Source organism: Sander lucioperca, chromosome 12 (assembly GCF_008315115.2).
Source record: "Sander lucioperca isolate FBNREF2018 chromosome 12, SLUC_FBN_1.2, whole genome shotgun sequence".
Taxonomy (NCBI): domain Eukaryota; kingdom Metazoa; phylum Chordata; class Actinopteri; order Perciformes; family Percidae; genus Sander; species Sander lucioperca.
The window spans coordinates 24,203,879-24,224,594 of NC_050184.1; the positions used below are offsets into that span (position 1 = coordinate 24,203,879).

A 20,716-nucleotide genomic window follows, 5' to 3' on the forward strand; every position below is an offset into this window, starting at 1 on the left:
TACTTTTGAGAAAATGAAGACTAAAATGGATTAACCTATGTCTCTAGTCTGAGTCTGGGGCTTGCAGGAGGAGCCTTTAGTCAGGGTAAATAGAAATAATGTAAGGGTGTTTGTGACAGGGATACTGGTGGGGGGCATCATGAAGCAGTCACATCTTGGGACTGCAGCATGGGGGACCCAGAGAGAAAGTGAAAATGTCTGGTGACACAGTGTGAACCTAAGAGGCCCATTAGGAAGGAAACATCACACAGAGCAACCCACCCAGAGAAACATGGATATGAACATCACACAGGTTCCCTATCACCAGATGACTTCCAACATAAACATCCACCCCTAGCCGCTCAGCAAAAATACAAGGAGTCACTCTGGCTGTGACGGGTGCATGTAAAGGTGACGTAAGTCACTGTAGGATTGTGAACAGTAATTGGGGTGCAAGTATGTGTGTGACAGGAGTGGGGCTGCCCATTATTTGGGTTAGCAGGAAGGTAAGGTAGTTTCTGGATTTACCTTGCAGAGAACTGAGAAAAGGTTAACCATAGTCCTCATAAATCGACCAGAGTTTAAAATGCCAACACAAAGGAAGCCCAAGGCAATGGCTATCCGGCCTAAATGAGTGAAATCCGGCGGATTTTCCGGTGGCAACGGAGCGAACCCGGAAGTGGAACGTCAAGGATAAAGATTAGCAGGAAGGGAAGACATGGAAAAAGGTTAGGAACGTGGTGGCAGTAGAGCGAAGGAGGGACAAACAACACACTGACTTTTAAGACACAATACAGCCATTGTTCTTAGAATGTGATCTACGAAAGATGAGAAGAGCAGCAGCTCATAGTTAAATCAGGCTAGTTGAATCCAATAAGACGTGGCTAGAAGATCAAAAGGAAAGGAGACAGAGAGCTAAAACTCTTTTTCCGTTTGGGAACTAAAGCCATTGGTGTCCTGCCAAACTTGTTGCCAAAGTGAGTTCAGATCGCAATGTTCTTTTTTTCTCTTGCTATGTGAATCGGTGCAACTGTATCTCACTTTCTATCTTCTGCTGTTTGTCCCTCGCCCCTACAGTACAAAATAGCTAACAATGCACCATTCTTCTGTCTCAACATATTTATGATCTCATGTCTGTTGTGTGAGTGTGACATGAATGAGAGCCTTGCCCATAGCATTTTTGTGGTAGATACCCTTAACGCAGTCTTGTTGAAATCATAACAGAGCAACAACAAAAAAACACAAACCCTATTGCACTCTCTCTTATTGTTTTCTCTGAAACAACAACTTCCTTTTGTTCTTCTCATCCTGTATTATTACCAAAAACTCAGTTCAACATGAAGTGAACTTGACAATGTGTAGATGCCTCGATTCACAGTGTAGTCCGATGCTTTACACCAAACGCTGCAACAAACATGATATCTGTATTTGCAGTCTCACACAAAAAAACGACAAACTAAATACTTTATAAAGGCTGATGAAAGTGCAGTAGTCTCTTTAATTTGTTCATCCACCCGTGCAAAGGCACAATACGCTTTACAGTATGTCAGTTAGAGTAATGGATATAATTAAAATGATAAATGTTGAGTTGTGCTCAGTATGAAGTCGTAATTTACAGGCGGTGCACTTGCTGTGTTCGCTTTTTGGCTCCAGGTATAAGCTTTCAACAGGGAGCAGGGTTTCTGCAGCTCTAAATGAAGAACAGAAGTTCCCCTGCAGGCGCTAGAGTTACAAACACACTCACTTGGAGGGAGGAAGGAAGAGAGAGATAGGCAGTTAATAAGAGAGAGAATGAAGCTGGGTTATTGAGATAAAGCAGCTGACAGTTAAGTTAACAAGGTTATGAGAGCACAGTACATGCATGGTTTGAATGTGCAATATGAACACGCACGCACGCACTCACGCACGCATGCACACACACACACACACACACACACACACACACACACACACACACACACACACACACACACACACACACACACACACACACACACACACACACACACACACTTTTCCACTTTTCACTCTCAGCCTGGGCGTGTAATCACATGTTAGATTTCTGCTTTCAGTCTTGTGCATGTAGTGCTGTCTCCATTTTCCATAATTGTACAGTCATTTTGCAAACAGCACATTACTGTCTAAGAAACTACACATTCAAATTTATACTGTAGTTCCTGCACGTACAGGCAGAGCCGATCGAAACAGCATCAAATCTCTTTTTGCAGTTTCCCTTCTTTGTAGTTTTGCACAGATGGATGCTCCAGTTTTGATCTTAAATAATTAAACCTCCGGTCCAAAGCTTGTTACATGGGGTATTTTCAAATTTGATAGCTTGCCACTTCAGTGCCAACCATCATACTGTGTGTGACATGGTTAAACTGTTAAACCAATGTCCCATCAAACCCAACAGATGTTTCGCATGCCGTCGAGCTGAACCCAGAGCCCGTTTTCTTAAAGAGATTGCTCGCAGAGCAGCATAGTGCTTTTCTTCACCCATGCTCTCTCTGTTCTACCCGGCGACAGCAGCTTCCTGTGTTTGTTATTGGAGGAGGTGTGGGTGTGTGTGTGGGGGGACACGACGACTGCTGGCTGATAAAATAAAAAGCATCAGTACACACACAGAAAAAAGCAGCAAAAGAATTTTCTGACTCAGACATAAGCAGAAAGCTGGAGGGTGGAAGAGTGAGAACAGTTTCTTGCTAGAACATGAGATTGGATTCCAGTGTTAAGGGTCAACTATTTGGGGTCAACAAAGAATGTGCTTACGGCAGGGTGCAGGAGAACTAATTGCTAGGCCATCAGCCCTGATGTGCTCATCCTTGATATCCAGCAACATTAATGACTATGAAGTAAACATTGATTGGGCTGAAATCCAAATCCAGAAACAAAGTTGATACTTTCATATTCTCTTCTCCATCTTGCACACGCATGCACACACACACACACACACACACACACACACACACACACACACACACACACACACACACACACACACACACACACACACACTCTATGGCAGCACCTACCCAAGAGCTAACAAGTGGGTGTGCTAGAGACAAGTTAGCTGAACACTTGTAGGACAAAAAAAGACTTTAATTTGGATGGCAAGCCCTCTAGCTACAGACCAACACCATAATCAAGTGAACCACAGTGAGAGAGAGAGAGAGATAGAGACGGGCAGACAGAGAAAAAAAGAGTGAGAAACCAAGGACTAAATCTACAAAATGAGGGAGAAAGGAAGCAGAGTGAGGAGGAATGTTATCTGCAAAGACCTTTATCACAACTCTGTCTCCTGCCAACACCCCTGAGGGCATTGATCTGGTCTGCATGCCTTTTCTGCCACTGTGGATACTGCGCTCTGAGAGAAAGAAAAGCTATAACTGAACAAAAAAATCGAAGTACAGGATTGTCGGCCGGCCTCCTCTTGTATCGATATGAATGATGGGGAAAAAGATTATGAAGCAGCAGAGACCACGGCTAATGTGTAGCCTAGATAGCTGCAAACGCCTGTGTGGGCGACTTCATACATGGTCGGAAATTTACCAGATGGTGTGGCTTGCCAAACTTGCTGCCTCGCTCTTGGAGCTGGGAGTAAATCAGAGAGTCAGTGAGAAAGAACACTTTATCCTGCCAAAATAAAATGTATTGGAAAACTGTGAGAAGATGATGTTTTATAATCACAGCCCTAGAAATACATTTTTCTGCTTGATTTTGGTGGAGCTCGGTGGTATCACCATGTTCTCTCCCAGTAATCAGAGAAAAATGGGTTACTCTGTGTTATGCAATTAAATAGTGGTTGGGTTAAAAAGAAGAATTAAGTAGGACTCAACAAACATCATAAAAAAATCCTTCCAGACAAGTATTAACAGCTAAAACTTCCCTGGAAGTATGAACAGGGATTTTCCTCTAACAGCTTCTTACAAACCAACAATGTGATAACATTGGGATGTATACAGTAGTCTAAATATACACAATTTAAGATAGATAGATAGATAGATACAAGGAAAGAAAGAAAGAGAAAGAAAGAAAGAAAGAAAGGAAAACATCACCAAAATCTTTCTTCACTTTAATATGAAGAAATCTAAAATGTTGTAAAATGTTATTGGTGTAATAATATTAAGTCTATTGTTTTCTATGATTTTTGCATGATGTCACTTTATAAATGATCATAGGAGTAATATTAAATAGCACAATTCCTACTGTAGCCTGCTATAATAGCACAGATCTACTGTACTCAGGCCTCTCCCACTCATCCTCCTCCTTCTCTTTCCTCCATCCAAAAAGGGGAGAAAGGAGGCTGGCTTGTTAACTTTATGGGCTTGACCCCCCCCAACTCTCAGTCATTTCCTCGGTGTGGACTGAAACGAGCACACGCGGTCCCCTGACACAGTTCACAGTGGCGGAGGAGCTGTGGCTGGATGTCAGAGGACTACAGGGAAATACTGCAATAATCCCTAAATGTGATGAAAAAATAGGACTTTAAAAGAAATCTCCAGGATAATCTGACGCACAGAAAGAGAAACCTTTTTTGTTTTGGAATTTGGAATTAATATCTTATTTTTGTCCATAAGGTAGGGGTGATGTTTTTGTTGTGCTATTCAGTCTTGTAATTGGCAAGGTGCAACCTTTCCTTTTCTAGGCTGATTTTTACTTGACAAAATAATTCTATACAAAGAAATTACAAAGTTTTTGTGACATATAGAAATTCTAGTAGCTTTAAACTCTAGTACTACTTCTTGTTATATATTTTCACATTTGTTATACTTTGGTAAGATTTATGTCATCAACTTTTATATTTTCAGTTAAAGTTATCACATTGTTTACATAGTTTGCAACATGCAACCTATTAAATGTGTATCTTATTCATTTGTTTTTTCCCCTCTCACAATTATTATATTTAAATTATTATCCATATAATTATCTAACTACTTTATGCAACCTGTTGCATGGCCGACTGATGCTGTAATTTTTCGATCAGCTCTTTTTCCAGAGTTACACTAGATGGCGCAACAAGTCTCCAAAGACTGCTCACTGGGAGCGATCATTAGTAGATGAGATGATAATTAAGCAAAACTTTTCTTTCCACTCACTTTGTCCTCAAATCAACGCACCCTTAATCTCTCATCAGACTTTAAATGTAACACAGAGCCTTTATAGGATCTTTTACGTCCATCCCTGCATCATCATTAAGGTAGAATAATTATAGTGAACCATGCCAATCAAGGCAACCCACTTCTGGTACACATCTGCACTACCCTAAAATTCAGCCTCTGTATATACACACAGCGTTCAGATTGAAATGTGTTGAGAGAACTGTGGCCTGAGAAACTTTATTTGGCAGGGAGATTATCCCAGCTTGCTGTGTTTTATTTTGTCACATAATATTATGCAAACAAACATAAAGTCCTTTACAGGAAGGAGCTTTTAACGTCTGTGGCCCCATTCTGCCTTGTGCTGATGACTTCATGTCCATCAATGGTTAACTACCATGTATGAGCCATTTATACCAGTGTATTTAACTGAGTCACCTTACTATACAAAGACAGAGAAAACAGTGTCTGACTGTGGAGTTGATGGTCAGACAGTGAAAATTATGGTCTACATCTGTCTGTTTCCTGACCTTTCAGCCTGCCTGCCAATTAGCCAGCCTGTGGGTTGACCACCGTACACCTGCTTGTCTGTCTGTTGATTGATTCTCGCTGCCTGTCTGTCCGTTCACCTGTCCGTCTCATCATCATTTTGTCTAAATTCAAACTCACATCATCGCGGTAGCTTATTCCCACTGTTGAGTGTTCTTTTACCCTTATTGATCGGTTTCAGTGGTAAAATATTCCCTTACTCTTACAATTTCAAATTCAAGTCAGTTAATTTCAAGCTCAGGAAATGTCGTCTTTGCCCTGTTTTGACAATACAATTTGCTGATTGTTCCATTTTATTTTTTGAAAAAAATGTTTACAGTCTCTATTCATAGCCCACTTATAAATTGCACATACTTTGAAATACTCCACATTCTTTAAATGAGACTCATCTGCCCATAGATGTGGATCTTCAGGTCATTTGTCCGATATGGCCCTTTTTTGTTCTTCTGCATTGCTCTGCTCTCTGTTCTGCTCTGGTAAGGCTTCGTCTCTGCAGCCTTAAGCAGTTTGCCACCACATCCAAGCTTGGCGGCATCAGAGAAGCTGCCAAACAGTTTTTTTTAGGGATAGCAGTCACCAAATTACAGTCGCTGGAGCAGTTAACTCCACCCGAACCCTTTTACCGGACCCGCCTAGCACTAACAGCCTATGTGTCTAAAGAGTACATAAATTTAGAGTGTGTGTGTGTGTGTGTGTGTGTGTGTGTGTGTGTGTGTGTGTATGTGTGTGTATGTGTGTGTATGTGTGTGTGTGTCACGTGTGGAGAGAAGGAGACATGGCATAAGAAAGTGAGGGAGTTCAGCCAAATGACCAGATTATTTTGGAGGTGGACTGTGATTCTGAGACCAAATTAAACAGATGGTTTACATATGCGTGCGTGCATGCATGCATGTGTGTGTGTGTGTGTGTGTGTGTGTGTGTGTGTGTGTGTGTGTGTTACTTTCTCACATCCAAACATTTGTGTGAGTTTTACATTTGTGTTTTTTTTAGGTGTCAGACTTTATTGCAGCTTGGATCCTGTTCAGAATAGCATTATGGGTTGGAGAAAAAAATACAAAACTCTCATTGAAAACAAACAGAACAAGATTTTGATTTTATTCTCTGCAACACAATACTAAGCCATGTCAGATATTTTGTGCTCAGTCAGCACTGTGATCCATTTGAGAAACCCTGTGATGTTAAACGGCAGTGAGTGTTGACGTGGCGGCTGCCAATACCAGCGTTGTTGCACCAGCTGGCACTTTTGGTGAGCTCTCTGCCCCACCTTAACTCTTCTCTGCCAATGCAGTCTAAGGAGCAGAGCTGATGTGCTCCTGAGTATAAATACACAGATATAATGAGCCAGCGTTTTATGACTTTATCAATATTGTAAGGCTTAATGGATTTTGGCATCTGTGGCTCATTGTGGTGCCAAAAGTTCAACATTTGCTACAGACACAGATAATAACAGCAGCTACATAACATGCAGTGATAAAAGGGGTTTTGTGATTCACAGCTATAAAAAAAGGTGGCAAGAATTAATGTGAGTCAAAAGAGAGTGGGGGTTGTGTGTATGACTGGGTGGAAGGTAATAGTGATTGTCTTTCTCTTGACTGCGGTCATGGGAGACCAACCATTGTGTGTTGTATCTTGAGATGATTGTTCTTGGCAGCACAAAGAGCATATAGCTTAAATATATGTGTGTTTAGCTTGACAAGGGCAAAGGCTGCCTTGTGGGAAGTCTAGTCACATCAAAGTAAATGCGGTGGATGTGAGGGCTGACAAGTACCCAGCACTTGATGGATAGTGCATGTAGGAAATGTAAAGCTAGTCTCAGAAGCCGGGTGTGGGAAACTCAAACAACTAATACCCTTGTGGGGCAGATTGTTTACCAGATGGTGCTTTCACTGACACCGGGGCATTTTATTGTCAGTCTGCATCAATCCCTGAATCTTCCCTGTTGCTCTTGCACCACTAGAATTAATATCTTTATAAAAGTGTCTGTCTTCTGTTGCCTGTTATGACAGCTTCAACCACCTTTAGAGGTCACATAAATTATCAGTCTTATTCTGTGTGTGTGTGTGTGTGTGTGTGTGTGTGTGTGTGTGTGTGTGTGTGTGTGTGTGTGTGTGTGTGTGTGTGTGTTTGTGTTTGTGTGTGTCTCTGAAAGAGCTGACACACCTTTGGCACAGGTGGGGAACTTCCTCCCGTTTCTTCTTTGCTTTATTGAAGTAAAATAATCATTGCTGCCGAGTAGAGAGAAGCCACCATCTCATAAATGTTAAGATGATTCAGGAGTATGGACTGTGGCAAGAAAGCATGTGGACAACTGAACACTATACCCACATGTGATTGTTGAACATCTCATTTCAAAAGCGTAGGCATTAACCTGCTGCCATAACAGCCTCCACTCTTCTGGGGAGGACTTTCACAAGATTTTCCTGGCATCAGGAATTTGCTCCCTTTAATAGCATTAGTGGGGCACTGATGTTAAGTGATAAGGCCTGGCTCGAAGTTGGCATTCCAATTTATGCCAGAGGTGTTTTTGTATATTACAGTTTCTGTCAATTTAAACTCAAAGACCGAGGTTAAACCCTGAGAAAAAAAAGTATGCACTTGCACTAATTTGTCTACATACTTTTGCTCATATAGTGCAGCAAAGACAGCACTGATTGCAAGTGTTGATTATAGACATCTCCCTGTTTCTTTTGCAGCTTCTCTCTCACATCCTTCTCGCCACCGCCGACACATAACTCCCACTCTTTCTTTCTGTCTGCCTCATAATTGTCATTCTACCCTTATTTTGTTCTTGTATAATCTCTCTTCTGCCCCCCACATTCACTCCACAGCACCTCAGAGACAAACACAGTGAGCGAGACAAGAATAGCCGAGCCATCCATCCATCCATTAAACCACTCTTGGCCTTTGGATGAGAGGAGAGCTGAGGCAATAACAATTAAGAATGAAGCTCTTGGTTTGTTTTCGTCTCAGACCGGATGTTTGGTGGCTCACAGCTTAACTGGAAGCAGTGGAGAGGAATTTTTACTTACACACCATGGCCAGACAAAAGTGGTTATTACAGCCAGAGAGGCTGCATAAATTTGGGATGTAGTTTAGTCTTATCATCATGTTGTGTTCATAGAAGCCTTAGTCAGTCATTCCTGGATGATGATGGACTATACTTGTTCCTGTCTCCCTTTTATTTCTCACCCATTGTCCCCAACACCTCTGCTTGCAAATCTCCATCCACTTCCACATCTCGACAAATCATTGCACACTCCACAGATTAGAGCAAGGGTGCTACATTTTTAGATTTACAATACTAATTAATCCTCCCACAATGTTGCAAAGCTCAAGTTGCAGAAATCGTAGGTTTATAAATTAGTCTGGTGGCTTCTATATTTCAGCTCTTTTGTGTGTTGCGTGTCATTGTGTGATACTGACTATATATGCCCTCGTGTTCTTTTCGTTGCATTCTTCTGACCAAGCCAAGGCCAGTGGTGTTTTTTCTTCTGCAAAATGGTATAATTTGACTGCTATTTTTAATGCAGGGAGCAGACTGCAGGGGCCAGTTATTCATGCTTTCAGGCCAGGTCTACTTCATGCACAGGCTCTTTGTTTTACATATTTATATAATGTGCCTTAGTAATACTTTTTATTCCTTTGAATAGAGCAAAAACACTTTAAGCAACTTTAGACGCAATGGTCACGGACTGAAAATTGATTACTTTCAAATGATGATTCAGTATTTAAAAGATTATGAATAGTCAGTAAGTGCTGAAGGTGAATTGATAAGCATGTGTTGTTAATTCATAACCCACACGCTGTGATGCATACTCTGACCACATTCTTCTTTGTGGATTGTTTTTGTTCAGGCTCTACTTTTGTATTTTAAAGGATCAGTATGTGTTTACACAACTTTTTTTTTTTCATGAAGTGTGGAATGAGAAACATTTTCCCAACATTAAAAAGCCCTTGAGATCCCCCCTCACAAGCTTTATTATTGGAATCTCTGCCTTTTAGGCCATTCAAAGTCTTGAACAGTCACTGCCGCCAGCCGGGCAGTAGGCAGAGCAAAGATCAAGCAAGCGTTTAAATTGTGTCAAATTAAGTAGAATAGGCTTGGGTCAAGATGCATTGAATTTCCAGTTGTTTTGATGCAGTACAAACTCCTAAACACACTATCCAAAATTGCACTTGAACCTTCACCTCCCCCGTTTCTCTTTCCCCTGCTCCTTCTCGTCATCCATCTCTTGATCCTGATAATGCTGTTATCCGCTCTCCTCTTCCAAAGAAAACATGATTATGTTGCGACAGGATCGTTAGCTTCACTGGAAAGATCTTTTGCACGCTAACCACTGGCATCAAGACTCCCCAGCCATCTGTAGGATTAAGGAGCTGGGGATCATAGAAGGTAATTAACACGACAAGGTTAGAGATTATAGGGTTTTAGGTCACCCCAGGGTCCAGTGTAGAACTGGGCTTTGATAGGATTAGCCTCAGGTTAAGAGTCACGATTTCCAGCTGTAAGGATTAATTGGCCTGGTAATAATTTGGTTTTCTAGGAACACAATCTTAGATTGAGTAGGAGGGAGGAGAGGGTGGTGGTATTAGTGGAGGTGGAGGTATTAGTTAGGTCAGTGCATGCAGGATAAACCATGCAAACAAACACAGACACATGCATGCTCACACGTCTGGTGACCTCAATCAGCAGTGTGTGTGTGTGTGTGTGTGTGTGTGTGTGTGTGTGTGTGTGTGTGTGTGCGCAGCTATGACATCATGGAGTCTGTGTTTCATGACATGCATACACACTCCAACACATGCATGCACACAGACGCTCTTGCACATGCACACCCAGTTTTCCCTCTAAATGAATAGTGGCTTTGTTTAACTGCTCGGTTGCAGGAATACATTTTTCCACTGCTGAGGTGATGTCCTCGACAATATCCGATTGGTCAGTGAGAAGTGACCTACTCTCTTGGGAATGGACTCGGTGTGCAGGAAGCAGACAGTGACATTTTCTCGGTGGTTTAAGGAACTTTTATTCCCAGAGTCAACTCCTGGCAAGTTTCCCTGTGGGAATGAGTCCATTTCTCCTCTACAGCCTGCAGCTCCTGGTATTCCTGTTAGGTGTGGTATGAACAGTAGGGCTTTATAATTAAGGATAAGCAGACCATTTCATAATATTTTAATGTATGAACCCTGTCGCCCACATGTTCTCATTAAGTACAAGTGCAGACTATACATGGCAGCATGATTATTTGCCCTCCTCGTGTGGAGGGCAAATGTGGACATCTGGATTAAACACAACGTTTTTGGCCCCCAGGGATGGGGCCCCAGGACAGTCGCCTGCATTGTCTGAGGGTTATCTAACCTTGCTCATGCACTTTTCCTTACATTTCAATGCCATGTGCATATTCCTGTCTACTCCCATGGATATAAATGGGGTGGACAAAATAATATAGCAAATAATAATAAGTAACGGAATATAATTCAAGCCATCTAAAATGACAGTAGAGTTAAAAGAACATTATAACCTTCATGAATTTAAGTTTTATGTTGGGCTGTTGTATCAGACTGCATTCATTTTACTTGTTGTACCTAAGGAACTGGCAACTAAAAGCTGTTTACATTAATGTACAATAAAACTGATTTTGCTCTCCTTCCTTCTTGTGTTTTCTCAGGTGTATAAGTGAAAGATGTTGCAACATTGCACCCTCCTGCTGTTGCTATGCGTGGCTCGGCTGCTCTCCACCTCCTCGGCCCTGCCCTTCGAGCAGAGAGGCTTCTGGGATTTTGCCATGGACAGCATGGACAGTGGCGGGATGATGACAATGATGAGGGATGAGGAAGAAGGCTCGGCTGTAGAGGAGATCCTCCCCCCCGACACACCTGTGTGCCCCTTCGGCTGCCACTGTCATTTCAGGGTCGTCCAGTGTTCTGACCTTGGTCAGTAAGAGTGTGTGAGAGAGAAAGATGCATGTCTGTGATGCTTTGTCATCATTAAGTATGTGTGTGTTTGTGTGTGTGGGCTTGTTTAACTATATTCGTGGGGTCCAAAAACCGGGAGTCCAGCATACTTGTGGGGTCCTGACAGCTTTGTGGGGCCAAAATGCTGGACCCCACAAGTTTAAAGAGCTGTTTGAGGGCTAAGACTTGGTTGTAGGATTAGGGATAGAATTAGGTTATGGTTAGGGTTAGGGTAAGGGTTAAGGTTAGGCATTTAGTTGTGATGGTTAAGGTTAGGGTAAGGGGCTAGGGAATGCATTATGTCAATGACGGGTCCCCACAAAGATAGTGCCACAAACCTGTGTGTGTGTATGTGTGTGTGTCAAGAGGTTCAGACAAAAAAAGCAGATGAGTTGAATGACAGAGTGAGCTCCGGGGAATAACAAACCTTAGAGGAATTTCTTCCTTGGGATAATGCTGGTGTATTTTATCAAGTAAAGGCATGTCTTTGGTGATAGATTTTGTGTTTCAGACTTTGTGCGTAGATGCAGGGTGGGAGAGGAGAGAGGAAAAAAACTGAGGCAAATGGAGGAAAGAAAATAAGAGAGAGAGATGGAAAGGGATTAAGAGAGGGAGAGAGGAAGGTCAAGAAAAAGGCGAAAGGGGACACTTTGATCGGAGGAGATGAAAAGTTTAATATCTCATCACTGTCTTTAAGGAGCTGTTTCATGTTGGGTTTTTTTTTGGGACTGAGACGGGATGTTTAATGGTTACCCAAAAACAGGAGGGAATGATGGAGGGAAGAATGAGTTAGTTTAAAGGGATTTAAAGATGGAAGAAGATTGATAGAGACAAAGGTTGTGTTTATGTGTTAGGATAAGGATGAGGGTTATGGATATTCATAGTTATGAGTTCCACCAGAAGAATGGATACAAAAAACATTAAGCTCTGTCTTTTACCCACAAATATATCTACCTATATATCTATTTTTTTGTCTGCAACTTAATTTGAGTCATGTTTCCATTCAAGCATATGCTTCCTGCTTCTGGATATTATAAGTGCATGCTATGGTTCCTCTGTCTATTCTTACAGGACCAAATAAACTACATTCAGTCTTATTTACGGATATAAAGATTCCTCACATTATACTACTGGCTATATAACTCTAATAAGCTGTCTGTGTTTAGACATAATGGCTTTGTCGAATCATAATTTTACAAGCTCTATATATTTACTGTCCCTGGTCTGTCTGCTGCGGGTAAATGTGGAAGCGTATAATTTCCGAGATGTCGAATGCTTATTTAAAACAGTTGTATTTTAGCGGTGGCGTCTGTCTCCTCTCAATGTGCATCCCAGCATGATGTCAGGCATTTGTGTTGAAGGGTGCTGAGGTTTAAGAGGGTGCTAGTTTTGTCAGTTTGTGGTAAAGGCTTTGAGATGTGTGGCAGATATGGGTGACGCGCTGTGGTTTGGGGTTTAGAGGGTTAAAGGGATCCAGTTAATCAGGGTGTGGGTGAAAGTTTTTTCAGGTTTGTTTATCTTGTCTGTTAGGTTTGATGCAGGCATACACATTTGAAGGTTTACAGTACAGCTGGCAGGATGCATCTGGAAAGTTGCAGGTGTTGGCTGGAAGGTAAATATTTCCACATGAATCCACCTGGTAACATTGAGCACCTTAAGAGACCTTTACAACAGCTGTAACAACGTTATTACACTTGAGAAAACCATAGACTGAGTTTGGTTTATAATTAGTATCCTAGGATTAAAACTTGATGTTTCATGTACAACTTAAATGAATTTATCTTCGCTCTCTGATGGCAAAATCTTGCTTTAGTTTCTTGCATAAGGCTACACTTTAAAGTTCCAAGCCTCCTCAGCCACTGCACCAGATCTCTCAGCACTGCATGGACGTGGTTTGGACAGAATGTCAGAGGGGCTGCTAAGGGTTTGATCCTGTGTGGTGACATGGAGGGTGTGGCACAGTACAGCCAAAGCCATATATCTAAACTTAACTCTAGATGGACAGCTCTGGGTAAAGTCCTGTGGGACAGATGTGGTTGGTGGCAAACTGGATCCCAGTGGGACAGCTGGCGTCCTCTCTCACCAGCGGGTCTGGTTGCATCATGGTCATCGACCAGATGAGGTTGGCCCTGGTCAGAATTGGCTTACCGTGGCCTGTCTATGCCACTGACCACATCTGATACACTCATCCACATGTCTTCTGTGATGTGGTCTTGTTAATGATCACTGGTTGCTGTGTTTGTGCGTGTGCTGAGTCATTTTTCGAGAGAGATCTCTGAATGGAACAATGCAGGTGTATGTCTTAACGCTGTCTGCTTTTTGTAACCCATTCTTAGCCTCAATGAATTTATTGCTTGGTAAACAATATTCACAAGTAACCCTAACCATAACAGCTCTTGGTGTTTATGCTTGCACATTTTCTCTACTTCTTCATTAGTTCTTAGGAGGTGTTTTCTGTCACAAAGAAGCAAAAATTAAGACACTTGGCGCTGCAGCTTCACCACTCACACATTAACACACACAAAGCTTGTATTTTTCTGTTTCAATGTGTCAGGGTTGTGTCCGTCTCCATTTTATTTGATGTGTGATTTTGCTGACGGTATTTAAGTCACATCCTTTGTGACTTCTGTCAAATGGAAACCAGATGGAAAACATCTGGTGTCCCCATCTGGCATGTCTTCGTAAGTAACAACCAGTAATGTTAGTTATGTGCAGCTTTGACGTCTCTGTGTGATCTCCATGGCTGTGTCTATGTCCACCTCTCATTAAAATAATAGACGAAAAGGCCCAAAATGCTCATTTGAGATTGTGTAGGACTGTGATTGGGTTCATGTTTAGGCCTGATGGAGGTTTTTAAAACACACAGTGACTATTTATTTTACAAGGTCTATGTCTGACTAAGATATCCTAAAAGCTTGTCCATTGAAAACAGGGTGTTCACCATGGAAGCATTTAATGGAGTATGATTCCCTTCTGTGTTTTGATTGGTCTTGTCTTCAGGTCTGACCGAGGTGCCAAAGAATATTCCTCTGGACACCAAGTTCTTGGACCTGCAGAACAACCGTATCACCGAGCTGAAAGAGAATGACTTCAAAGGCCTTACTAACTTATATGTAAGACACACACACACACACACACACACACACACACACACACACACACACACACACACACACACACACACACACACACACACACACACACAAAGTGGTACCCCAGGTCTCATTCAGGTCAGTGTCCAACATGACAGCAGTAGGTCATAACCAGTCTCAGGCAGAGTAGTAGTTCAACTATATGTCTCCATAGATGAAGGGAAACATAACATCTGTATGATAAGACAGTGTTGCCTCAAGCGTGCCTATCCCACCAAGGTCAGGGGAGGAAGTTACATACACATATGTAGCCCATCATTATCATGTGCCCCTTTAAATCTGATAAGTCCGTTGCATGGGAGATGAATTGGTGAGGGGTACTAAAATGTAAAATTAGGATGTGTCTACAGCAGCCAACAAATTCGGGCATATGACTCTGACTAGGGTGCAGAGAGGCCTAGTTAGCTTTTTATATTAGCTATACTGTTAATGTGAGCCTAAGACTCTCATGCTTTCATTTTTAGCCACTAAAACTACTATATAACTATATACTATATTTAACACATGTCCCACTCTACGAAGCAGCCTGATTGGTTGGGGTTAGACATTGACCTCAAGTAGTTAAGGTTAGAATAGCCGACTGGTCAGGGGATAGGACCTGAACAAATCGGGTTCCGTTACCTTGCGCAAGCCTGGCCAATAGTAGCGTGTGAATGCTATTGAATGGCGGATCTTGCCTAGAAGTTGCGTGGATTCCTTAATAACACGGCTATGACACCTGGCTGCATCCAATACAGAAGAAAAGCACCTGAGATGTTCAAGGGCTACAGTACTTACAACAGAGGACATTTCAGCATCTTTCCAAACGATGTGTTTCTCTATGTTTATGCAAAAGTTATTATATACCAGGGTAATTGAACCAGCCCATATGTTTTTGTTAACAGAAATACAGATCAAAGAACAATATATAAACAAATTTAGCAGGATGCTACACATACTTACACATAACACTCATTAACATTCATACACACAGAAACTGCAGTAGTGACACACACATAGAAACCCTGGATAAGATGCGTGACCCAGACGCTCACAGATGAATCTGCTGCATGTGATCTGGGGTACTTACTATGTTACTTGTTACGTAGGTAAGAATAGTTCTTGTAAATGATCCAATAGCATCTTCACACATGCATAGATGAGCGAAGAAGGACCTTATTTGGTAAACTATAATATTGTATGTCTAGCATGAGTTTAAATACTCCTTCAGGAAGACAGGTACTTCAGAGTTGGGATGGCACTACACTTTGGTTAAAAAGTACTGCTTAATCCTAAATCTCCTCAATCGAGATTTTATGAAATGCTTCTGTATTAGTCATCAATAATGTCCCACTGAACATTAGATCAGCGCTTCTCAAGGATGTGTTAACGACTCAGCTCAGCTTGTATTGGCTTCGGTAGTGTGAAATACCATTATGACCCTCTGTTTCCTCGAGGATTTAGAGGTTCATTTCCTTTCTTTTTCACCCTCCACCGCCCTTCGCTCTGAGAGCTTTAATTGTATCAAGTTTGAGCCTAAAGCCAAATGGGAGTATTCAAGCTCACATCCTTGCCTCTTTGAGCAGAAAAACTTTGCTCACTCCTGACCCGCATTCAAGAGTGCTCCCCAAGAGCAATATTAAGTCTGGCAGCGTAGGAAACTCCTGACATGACATTATACAATAGCATCTCTATTAAGGTTGGTTTGCCTCAGCCTACATCTGTCTACATCTTTCAGCCAGCACAGGTGGAGAGACCGTCTGCTGGATGATGGATTGATGCTGGATCTAACTTAATTCACTCAAACACATTCAGCCCTTGTGCATTCTTTATATTATTGTAGCTTTCTTACTATTAATTTTCTGACTGTCTGCTAAAGTGGTTCTTTAATTTTGCCTCTCCATGGTTTTTAGGGTTTGTCTCTGAGGAATAACCTTATTTCCAAAGTCCACCCCAAAACATTTGTGCCTCTGAAGCACATGCAGAAGCTCTACTTCTCCAAGAATCTGCTGACTACTATCCCCAAGAACTTGCCCGCCTCTCTGGTTGAGATAAGGATCCACGAGAACCGCATCAAAAAGGTGGAAGCTGGAGCCTTCTCAGGACTGGGCAATATGAACTGCATAGGTCAGAAATGCTGATGACTTCAACACATCTAAACACTACCCTGTGGTGCTCACCACTGCCTTTGCCACTGTATGGAAGATTAAAGAGACTGTATGTTTTTTCATGCCACAAATATTCCCTTCATCTTGCAGAAATGGGAGCAAATCCCATCCACAACAGCGGTTTTGAGCCTGGAGCCTTCAAGGGACTGAAACTGAATTATCTGCGTATATCAGAGTCCAAACTGACTGGGGTGCCAAAAGGTAACAACTCATCTGTGTAACTAAAATGCCAACATATATTCAATGGATTCATCTTTAAAGGAATAGTTCAGCATTTTGGGAAATACTGTATGCTTATTCGGTTCTGGAAGGCAGATTTCTTTAATGGATTTTGTTTTAGGACAGAGCCAGGCAAGCTATTTCCCTCCATTTCCAGTCTTTATGCTAAGCTAGGCTAATCGTCTGTTAGTCGTAGCTTCATGTTTAGCTGACAGACGTAACATTGGAATCAATCTTCTCATCTTCTCTAAGAAAGCTACTAAGCACACAAAAAAAGAATGGACAGCTATGGTGCAAGATCAAATCTCACCCTAAAGTGGAGCCTTACGTGTTATATTATATGGTGTCTTTCTTTCAGAACTACCAGATAGTCTCCATGAGCTTCATCTGGACCACAACCAGATCCAGGCTGTGGAACTGGAGGACCTGAAACGCTACAAAAACCTGTACAGGTATCTTTCACACTTCAACATCATACTCATTTTTAATCATAACTGTTTTTTGTTTTTGTTTTTTTAACCCTGAGGGATTTACTTGCATATCTGTGAAGAATTATCCTGTGGTTTAAAAGGTTACATTGCAGTCAGCAGTGCCCCTCAGGGGTAATAATATGAACTACATTGATATGCCACAAAAAAGTGGCAGGATAAGTACTAACTAGTTTATGCTTGTGTGGGCTTTCGCAATGCTCTCTCTTACTTCCTTTCTACACTGTTCTCTATTCTCTAATGTGATTTTTTATAGTCACAGGAGTATTGCCAGGCTGCTATGGCCCTAATTCTCACCAGGCTTAATATCCCTTTCTTGCAGGGATACTTATCAGGGAATTTGCAGTTACTCCAGCTCACATTAGTAAAACAGGTCAGCTTAATGTACAATGCAGTGGCCTGCTTTCTGCCTATATCACATTTCTCCTCTTGTCTTATTTTTTTCCAGGTTGGGCCTTAGCTTTAACCATATCCGTAACATCGAGAACGGCAGTCTGTCCTTCCTCCCCAGGCTGAGAGAGCTGCATCTGGACAACAACCGCCTCACTCGTGTCCCCAAAGGCCTCCCAGAAATGAAATACCTACAGGTGAGTCTAGCATGCATACATTTTATTTTCCATCTGAGATTGAATGTTTCACATGATGCTGTACTCACCCTCGACTTCGCCACACTTGCTTTCCAGGTGGTGTACCTCCATTCCAACAACATCGACCAGGTGGGCACGGATGACTTCTGCCCTCGAGGATTTGGGATGAAGAGGACATTCTATAATGGCATCAGCTTGTTTTCTAACCCTGTCAACTACTGGGAGGTGCAGCCTGCAACGTTCCGCTGTGTCAGCGACCGGCTGGCCATTCAGTTTGGCAACTACAAAAAGTAAAGACAGGAGGATACAGAGAGATGGAGAGAGTGAGGGGAAGGTGATGGCGGAGGAGCAGATAATTTAAATAATGAAAAAAACTTGAGAGATGGAGGAAAGGGAGTTCATATTTGAGATTATTATCTTTATTATTGTTTTGTAGAGAGGATAAGTTATGGAGAGGATGGGCAATAAACTGATGAAATAGAAAGAGAAGTGAAGTTTTCCCCAAGCCTAAATCGATGAAAAATGAAAACTTGTGAAGCATTTTTCATTCCATATTTTTTACACAATAGTGCTTATTGTGAAAGAAGTCTTTTTTTATTAATATTTTGGTTAGGATTACAAGTAAAATATAGAAAGTCTTTTTTTATTAATATTTTGGTTAGGATTACAAGTAAAATATAGAAAAGCAATACATTATAGATTTTTTTATATATACACAAAAAGAGGTTCTGTACGACTTTCTGTGTGAGCTGATTTGGGAGATAAACAACAAATAGACAACGCATTGTCTCTGTTTCACTGGTTTGAAGCCATTTGGCCTCAACTCTGTGATTATATTAGTATACTAACTAACTAATCACAGATTTTGGGCTGTTCTCCACCATTTACAAAGACAAAAACAACTACACAAAATGTAGAAACTATTATTCACCTTTACCAGTTAAAATTTTTTTTTGTATATATCACACGGATGTTGACTGATTAAAAGGGCAATAAGTACATTTTAAAATTCCCCTCATCAGTGCTAAACATCTTTTCTCATTGATCCGAGGTAACTGAACCACCAGCCTAGCCTGCCTGTGTAACGTGTCTATTATGTGCCTTTACTAAACATCATGCTCTCTGTATAATACTTTAATGCAGTATTCCTTGAGGGGACACTAGTGGTAGTGGGTTTTTTTTTTTTGCCCCATTTAGAGAAAACACACATCCGCTTTGCTTTGAGACAATGAAGGCAGTGTGTTCACATAGTGCTACGAACAATAGTAGTGTTGATGCATTGTTTTGCACAGTTTTTTTTCTGTTATGCTTTATCTGCTTCAGGGTTATTGGAGGGTTAGACGGTTTACATTGGTAGACCTATGTGGAACTACTTTAGCCATTAGTATTCTGTCCTGTCTCTGTACTATAATCTGACAAGCTACTGCTGCATGTGAATAAAGACATTTTAGCCTGCTGCATAAAGCCAGAGAACAACTGATGCCCCTGGGTTGGATGCTGTGTGTAAGAAATAAAAAATAGATATCAAACGTGGAAAACATTTGATAAATGAATCGCACACGTGCACAACATGGTCACATTACATGCATTATTTGACAATAACTGATTATTTGGACATTCATGGGATTCAATCCTAAGGTGTATGAGAAAGAGTTGACCCAGCACTGTGGAGATATAATAATGATATTTTAATACTGTGGACAATGAAATTCAAATATAATACTGACTTAAAGTCATGAATGTGTCTTCAATTTAAATCCATATCTAAATTCCTATATGAGCATTTCTCTGATATAGGAAAAGGAAAATAAAGTCAAAATAGTCATTCAGAGTCAGTATGACTTTTTTCATCGATGAAAAGAATGAAAATGTAGTGTTTAATTAGATTTTTGTGTGTGTCACAATTGTTTTTAGCATTCACCAGAAGTTCCACAATTGTTTGTCACATTCATCCTGTGATGTGAGAGTCAATCCCACATTTTCATGCTCTTCCCCAGAGGTCTTCTGTTTTCTGTCTGTCTTCTGCTTTCGCACTAGACTATCTTCATCACTGATGAACACACAGAAAGAAAGTGGAGCAGGGTGAATGAGGAATTAGCATAAAAAAAGTAAAAAAAAAATCCCACTGCATTTTAACCATGTCTGCAACATGTTCACTCCTGATGACGTAAACCTAAACATACAGACTAAGATAATGTAGAGTGATATTGTAATAAGTCAATCTGCATAGGCCATTATCATAATTCTGATGAACATTATGATTAAACTGATGCTCTATATTATTAACTCCACAATTACACTTTTTAAGCAGGTTTGGTGATGTTTGTAAGTTAGGGTTCAAATCATTCTTAGATCGGTTTACTTGAAGGTATCTACATAAGAGTGACATGACACTGTCACGAACGTGTCATAAACATTATAAACAAGTCATAAACGTTTATGACATAACGCTTCTGTCATTCGGTTTTTCTTATGACAAGTTAGGGTTAGGGTTAGGGTTCATGTGTCATGACAGTGTCATGTCACTCTTATGTAGATACCTTCAAGTAA

At 41.2% G+C, this 20,716-nt stretch overlaps 1 protein-coding gene across 2 annotated transcripts; it reads left to right on the forward strand.

Annotated features, from left to right (window-relative positions):
* The first annotated feature begins 4,317 nt into the window (after positions 1-4,317).
* Positions 4,318-19,704, forward strand: bgnb (biglycan b). Of its 2 annotated transcripts, XR_004899114.1 has the most exons (9): positions 4,318-4,556; positions 11,288-11,552; positions 14,574-14,686; positions 16,618-16,831; positions 16,963-17,073; positions 17,450-17,543; positions 18,028-18,166; positions 18,263-18,787; positions 18,829-19,704. XR_004899114.1 is itself a non-coding variant. In XM_031316691.2 (8 exons), exons 2-8 carry the CDS (start codon positions 11,303-11,305, stop codon positions 18,458-18,460), a joined length of 1,119 nt encoding a protein of 372 aa, XP_031172551.1. In that variant the 5' UTR covers positions 4,318-4,556; positions 11,288-11,302; the 3' UTR covers positions 18,461-19,704. The 2 variants fall into 2 exon arrangements, 1 of the variants encoding a protein (XP_031172551.1); XM_031316691.2 differs by having other exon boundaries at positions 18,263-19,704.
* The last annotated feature ends 1,012 nt before the right edge of the window (positions 19,705-20,716 follow it).